At 39.0% G+C, this 6,954-nt stretch overlaps 1 protein-coding gene across 1 annotated transcript; it reads left to right on the top strand.

The window, feature by feature from the left end:
• Positions 1–332: 332 nt before the first annotated feature.
• On the top strand, positions 333–6,492 carry LOC104413787 (ATP-dependent RNA helicase DHX36-like; the record flags this gene model as incomplete). Its single annotated transcript, XM_010024881.1, has 7 exons — positions 333–439; positions 1,263–1,464; positions 2,567–2,605; positions 3,853–4,023; positions 4,746–4,825; positions 6,117–6,191; positions 6,326–6,492. Coding segments are annotated over exons 1-7 (841 nt in total), but the record flags the coding sequence as incomplete, so codon positions are not given.
• Between the last annotated feature and the right edge of the window lie 462 nt (positions 6,493–6,954).

Raw genomic sequence — 6,954 nt, forward strand, 5'->3', positions numbered from 1 at the left:
ACCTCAAGGGCCGCGAAATCGGGCTGTGGTACGCGCGGAAGCAGGGCCAGAAAAGCAAGGAGACGGACCGTCAGCAGGTGAGGGGCGGCCCCCCTGGGGGCAGAGGCACCGCATGTGCTCCCGGTGCTGGGGCGTTTCGTCCTGTTACGACGCAGCACGGGAGTGGGGCTGCTAGGGCCCGGCCTGGAGGGAGGCAGCTTAACGGAGCTCTTAACGAGTAGAGCGCGGGGGCCGGGCCGGGCCTCCGTGTTAGAAATGAGTGTGTTTGTTTATGTGCCGGGTGCATGTTGATGGGAATTGTTTTGCTTTTCTGTCAGAGAGCCGTTGTGCGTATGGATGAACGCAGAGAAGAGCAAATTGTGCAGCTCTTGAACACTGTCCAAACTAAAAATGAAAAAGAGCAAGAAGCCATGTCCTGGTGGTCTGGAGATGAAGAAGGGTAAAGAGAAACAGTTACTAATGCTTTTGTTTACTTTTACTTGAACAAGTTTCCCACAAACTGGCAGGAAGATAAATCAAGTTATTTACATAGAGTGAGTGAATTAAGTTAACAAACACTCAGTCTTTTCCACATGTACTGCCATGATGAAACAGCTGGTTGTAACCATTGCTGTAAAACTCCCTTCCAGGTTATTGCTGACTTTGGGGTGTTAATTTTTCTTTTAAGTTGTAAAATCCTGTAATTGATCTCCAGGACTACTGGAGTAGGTATATGAAAATTTTAAGCTCCCCTAGCTTCTGGAATTACTCTTCCAGCAGTGGCATTTGACTTCATTTGTCAGTTATTGGAAAATAAATAATCTTGGAATGTTTTCTCAGACTCTCTGAAATAGTGTCCGCTCTTAACACATAGAGGATTTTAAATAATAGCAGTGAAATGGGCAGTCGGGAGTGTTACTCCTGAGTCCAGTGAACTGGGGAGTTTGGGTTTCCATTTTGTGAATGATCTGGTTACAGGGCAGTGGTTCTGGCAGTGGACTCCACAGTAGTTCTCTGGATTGTTTTGTTGCTTTGTTAGATACAAAGAACATGTTACGCTTCTAGGTAACAGATGTCAGTTTTTTGATGGCTGGTAATTTTCAAACTTTAATTGTTTTCATGACATACATCATATTCTTATTGGCTGGTGGTCGAGTAACTCCTGAGTGTAATGTCTGAAAACCAGGTTTAAGGTTTGCCTTGTATGGTTCAGTGCACTCTTTATAGTGACCTGGCACATCTCGGATAATCTTGGAAATCTCTGTTCTCTGCACTTATTTCAGACCTACTCCAGAACAGCCTGCTAAAGTGAAATCAGATGCTGGAAAAGCTCCTGTAAGACGGAGACCACTCTTAGAAAAAACATCTCTTGATCGGGATGTGGAATATCTCTTTGAAAAAAATGAGCAGGATACTAATTTAGATGAGCAACTTAAAGAAGACTTAAGAAAGAAGAAATCTGATCCTAGATATATTGAAATGCAGGTACTTTTCCGTGTGTTAAATAGAAGGCTTTTAATTGGATTTTTAATATTTTTTTAAATTTATTTTAATTAAAGTAGCCTGAAAACATAACTTGCAATTTATTTACTAGGAAGTTGTCATGATGTTACATTTGCTACAGAATTTACGAAATGCATACATGTCAATAGCACAGTGATTTATTATAGAACAGACTTCTACTTGTGTAAAAGCTAAAATTTCAAGCTTGCTCATTGTTTAGTTGGGTGGGGTTCTCTGTTTTTAACAGATTGCATGCCTGCATTTATATGTAAAACTGAAAACACAAAAATGGGCTGTGAAGGAACTGCCTCTTAAAAACATAGTTTATGTTGGTCTAATAGCCATATATAAAGCTGTTAAATAGAACACTTTCTGTGAGCAGATGTTTCTCCTGTTGATCCAGGGCCCTAATCTTGCAACTGTATTTGTTCACCTCTTCATGTACCAAGCTGTTGGTTTTAAATAAGTTTGCTAAATAACAAAACTGAAACATACACAGAATTAAACATGTTTCTATTGGGCCTATGTTTATATAAGTATTAGCTGAACAATTTTTTGTGTTATTTCACAGTTTAGCCTAGATCATAGATGACATCGGTTATGTTACTTCAGTCTTGAAAAGGTGTTTAAAGAGGACTGGAGCACCTCCTGTATGAAGACAGGCTGAGAAAGTTGGGGCTGTTCAGCCTGGAGAAGACTGTGTGGAGACCTCACAGCAGCCTTCCAGTATCTGAAGGGGGCCTATTAGGATGTTGAGGAGGGACTCTTGGTTAGGGATTGTAGTGGTAGGACAAGGGGTAATGGGTTTAAACTTAAACAGGGGAAGTTTAGATATAACGAAGAAGTTCTTTACAGTGAGGGTGGTGAGGCACTGGAATGGGTTGCCCAAGGAAGTTGTGAATGCTCCAACCCTGGCACAGTGTTCAAGGCCAGGTTGGACAGAGCGTTGGGTGACATGGTTTAGTGGAATGTGTCCCTGCCCATGGCAGGGGGGTTGGAACTAGGTGATCTTAAGGTCCTTTCCAACCCTAACTATTCTATGATTCTATGATTCTATATATACTATTGTTTTCTTTTTCCACAGAGATTCCGAGAGAAACTCCCTTCCTATGGGATGAGACAGGTAAATGTGTATTGAAGTTGAAAGAATACTTGTTTCTGTGGCTCTGCTGTAAAAAAAAAAGAAAAAGAAAACGGTTGTTTAACTGGGATCAACAGGAAACTTCTGTTGCCTTTTATAAAGGTGCTGAAGCCCCCCAAGTTTTAACTCTGGGTTTGACTTCTTCCCCGAAAGTAGCTCAGGTTCACTGCTTCATGCTATGTATGAAGTTACTCTGGGGCTATATACGGGTTTATCAGCAGGGCCAGCATTAGTCATGGAAATGGTATTGAATGAATACATTTAAGTACACTTTTTTTTTTTTTAAAGTATAGGTGGTCTTTCTCTGCCAGTTAAACTTCTAGAATGTTCCTAGTTACTTGGATTTTGCATAGAGTAATTGATGACTACGTAAATTGTCCAACTTTCTTACATATACAAAATTGTGGCTATTTCTTTAACATTTGCCCAAGTTAGAATTGAACATAATGCTGATTAACCTTTTTTACTCACAGAGTTAGTGGCTGTACTGCTGGCTTTTACTGCCATTACTTTCCCAGTTAAAAGTATAACATGAGTGATAGTATGGGTTATTATTAATTAATGTTTATTGTTCATTTGATGTTGCCTATATGAAATAGAAATTGGGTATTCTGTTATGTTTTCTTTTGTGGCTGAATGAACCATTAGTGAGTTTTCTTTCTAAAGTTAACGTGTTTGTCATAATGTCATCCTTCCTGTTAGTGTTTGTTTCTTAAAATAGTTATACGCCCCTTTACAATCCTTTGGATTATGGGTAGAAGCTGGGAGTGTAAGGAATCTGTTTGTTGGTACAAGAAATGTTAAAATATTGTGCTGAAAATCTTTAGTTAGTACAGTCTTGGAGTCCAAGAGGGAAAACGCTTGTTTTCAGTCACCGAAGACAGACACAAGGAAAGTAGGAGGGAGAAAAGTTTAAAAACTTATTTCAGGCTTTCATTTTAGTTATTTTATATTGTTTTCGTAAATTGTTAAGTATTTTAAACTAGTATTCAGATTCAGTGCAGTTTAAACCTCACACACGTGAAGTGCAGATGTGCAGGATTTACTTCTGCGTGGTTCAAACTTCTTTTTTTTTTTAGCATTACAAGAAACAGATGAGTATTTGTTATTTTAGTTGCTATGACACTTTCTCCTAAGTTCACTGTACAGTAGCAGAGAATTGTCAAAATCCTTCTAAAATTTGTTTCAAACAGTAAAACATTTATTGTTTTCTCTTTGTTTGGAAACAGGAACTTGTAAACCTTATAAATAATAATCGAGTAACTGTGATAAGTGGTGAAACTGGTTGTGGAAAGACAACCCAAGTGACACAGTTCATCCTGGATGATTACATTGAGCGAGGGAAAGGGTCTACATGCAGGATTGTTTGTACGCAGCCTAGGAGGATCAGCGCTATCTCGGTAAGTGCTACTTTGACAAACTGAAGTACTTCTGATTCCCTTCCCCCCAACAAATCTGAGGAAAAATTGCAGCCTGACTTGCAATTATTGAATGAACGAATGATGTCTCTGCCCTCACGTGTTCTCATACTAAGTTTAAAGCATTCAGCCTGTAGCGGACAGTGAAGGTGTCTTTTTATTTATTCAGCTTTAGTTGTCTTAAATTTTACTGCAAATGACAATTTTGTTAATATACACTAATTCGATATTTTCTAAGTTTTGGTTGTTGAGTACTGTCACTGAAGGCCACATTTGTCCCTGTATTTAATCCTGGCTTTTATCTGTGATTTTAATGGATTTGGGCAGTGCAAAAGTGAATTAAGGTAAACACTAATGTTTCAAGGCCCTTTAGTGGTATGTTAAAGAGAGAATTTGGCTTACTTCCTGTAAGGAAAGCTCACCCTGCTGAAAGAGTGAGGGTATTGCTAATGCCTAAATGGTTGTATTCCTTTAAAACATCTCCTGAAATGTCTCCTGGGTCACAAACCTGTTCTTAGATTGCTGACAGGAAACACTGTTCTCAGTGGAGGGGAGAAAGTGATTTTCAGGGTGTTTCTTTGTTGTTTGTGTAACATCTTGATCCTAGGTATTGCCTGCTGCTGAGTAGCTAAATCATAGGTCAGCCTTTTGGGATTTAAAAATTTTTTTAGTGCACTCTTTTGATTTTTATTTATTTTTCTAAGGTGGCCGAGAGGGTGGCTGCTGAAAGGGCAGAAACATGCGGTAATGGCAAGAGTACAGGATACCAAATTCGTCTACAGAGGTAAGAGAGGCTCCCTCCAGCAATTTTTGTGCATTCATGTAAAGTGGTATCTATTGTTATGCAAGCAAGAAAATGTGAAAAGTAGTTCTTAATGTGGATGACATTTAGATGACATTCTGATATCGTCTCCAAAAGGAATTCCTGTGGCTATCTGGTGTAGAGAATAAGGTTTTAGAAAAGTAGTTAAAAGTTTGAGTGCAATTGTTGTATTTTATGCAGCATGTGACAATTGCTAGTACCAAATTGTACTTTGTCCAAGCCCTTTTTTCAGCTCTTCTAAAAGGTCCTGCTCTCGATAGAGATAAAACTGATGCTCCTGATCCATGAATTTCAAGGAAAACCAGAAATGCTAAAAGAGAGAATGCTACAAGGTGTATTTCTGTGGAAAACTTTCGTATTTGCTACCTATTGTTACCTATTGAGTAATCCCACTGGTATCAGGTAATAAAGTTAGGTGGATTGGCAAGAGTTTGTAGACCTAGTGCCATAGAGCAAAAGCTATTACATTTGGAGTAGTCAAAAAAAAACAACCCAAACAACCCAAAAGCCACATAAATGCTGCCAGCAAATAATGGAATCTCGATTACAATTGCATCAAAACTGCTGGTGAGAGATGACAGCTTAGTCCTTTGAGCATTTTAATACAACTGTAGAATCATAGAATGGTTTGGGTTGGAAAAGATCTTAAAGATCATCTAGTTCCAACCCCCTGCCATGGGTAGGGACACCTTCCACTAGACCAGGTTGCTCAAAGCCCCGTCTAACCTGGCCTTGAACACAGCCAGGGATGGGGCAGCCACAGCTTCTCTGGGCAACCTGTGCCAGTGTCTCAACATCTTCACAGTGAAGAACTTCCTTATATCTGACCTAAATCTCCCCTCTGTGAGTTTGAAACTATTCCCCCTTGTCCTACTCGAGTTTATAGAATCTCATTTATGTTTTTATTATTTAATCAATAATGTTATACTGCAGTATATTTACCTGTCATCTGTGCTGAGCTTAGCTGCAAGAATTTGGGGTTGGCAGATCAATGTGCAAGTAAATGTTGAAAAATGATGTCTGGGAAGTCAGGGCTTCTGTTGGATGACAAGTGGTTCATAACCTGTCAGCAAAAGTGCTGTGACTGTGGCCTGATTCCTTTGTTCCTCCAGCTGATCTCCAGGCGAGCAAGTTAGAGAATGAGACGTACTTCATAATGTCTGTAATGACTATCTGCATTTGATTTTAAGCTTGTAAAGCACTATGTAAAATACAGAAGAGAACTGAGAAATCCTGAATGTGTCTCTTTCAGTCGGTTACCAAGGAAACAAGGTTCAATATTATACTGTACTACAGGAATTGTCCTCCAGTGGCTCCAGTCAGATAAGTAAGTTTTCCTGTTTAATAAGAAACTGAATACAATTATGAAATGACGTGACTACTGAGCTGTTTCTGTCAGTCTCGGTTGTTTTTTTAATTTTGCTAAAAACAAATGCTTAACTTTCTGCTCTTCTCTTTTAGGCACTTGTCCAGCATTAGTCATGTAGTCCTTGATGAAATTCATGAAAGAAACCTTCAGTCAGATGTTCTACTAAGCATTATTAAAGATCTTTTGAATATTCGTTTGGATCTGAAAGTAATACTCATGAGTGCTACCCTAAATGCAGAGAAGTTTTCAGAGTATTTTGGTAGGTGAAGTGCTTCGTATAAATGTTCCTCTTAAGTAATTTAGGCTTCTACAGTATAATGCAGTTCTTGGGTTTTAGGATGGATTTTTAGCAAGTGAGGTAATGACTTCAATTTTACAAATAGTTTCCAGCTGCTGGAGATGCTTATTCCCTTTAGTTTTATCTCATCATGAGTGTACATTGCTTCTGTATTTGCTTGTAGGGTGGAAACAGTATCTCCAGAGTTTTCATATTATAATATTTACCATATTTTGAAAGTCTTGGTGTGAGTGGGCCATAGATTGAGGCCTATAGTTCAGTCTTCAACTTTATCCTGTAGCTGGAACCAGATGAACATGCTGGCAAGCAATGTACTGCTTGCTACCTATGTTTTTTAATCAGCTACCTGTGCTTTTTGTATTAGCCACATTATTTGGAATTGAATTTGGCATCTGTCGTGGTTTAAGCCCGGCCGGCAACTTG

This window comes from Nestor notabilis, unplaced genomic scaffold (assembly GCF_000696875.1).
Source record: "Nestor notabilis isolate BGI_N333 unplaced genomic scaffold, ASM69687v1 scaffold29790, whole genome shotgun sequence".
Taxonomy (NCBI): domain Eukaryota; kingdom Metazoa; phylum Chordata; class Aves; order Psittaciformes; family Psittacidae; genus Nestor; species Nestor notabilis.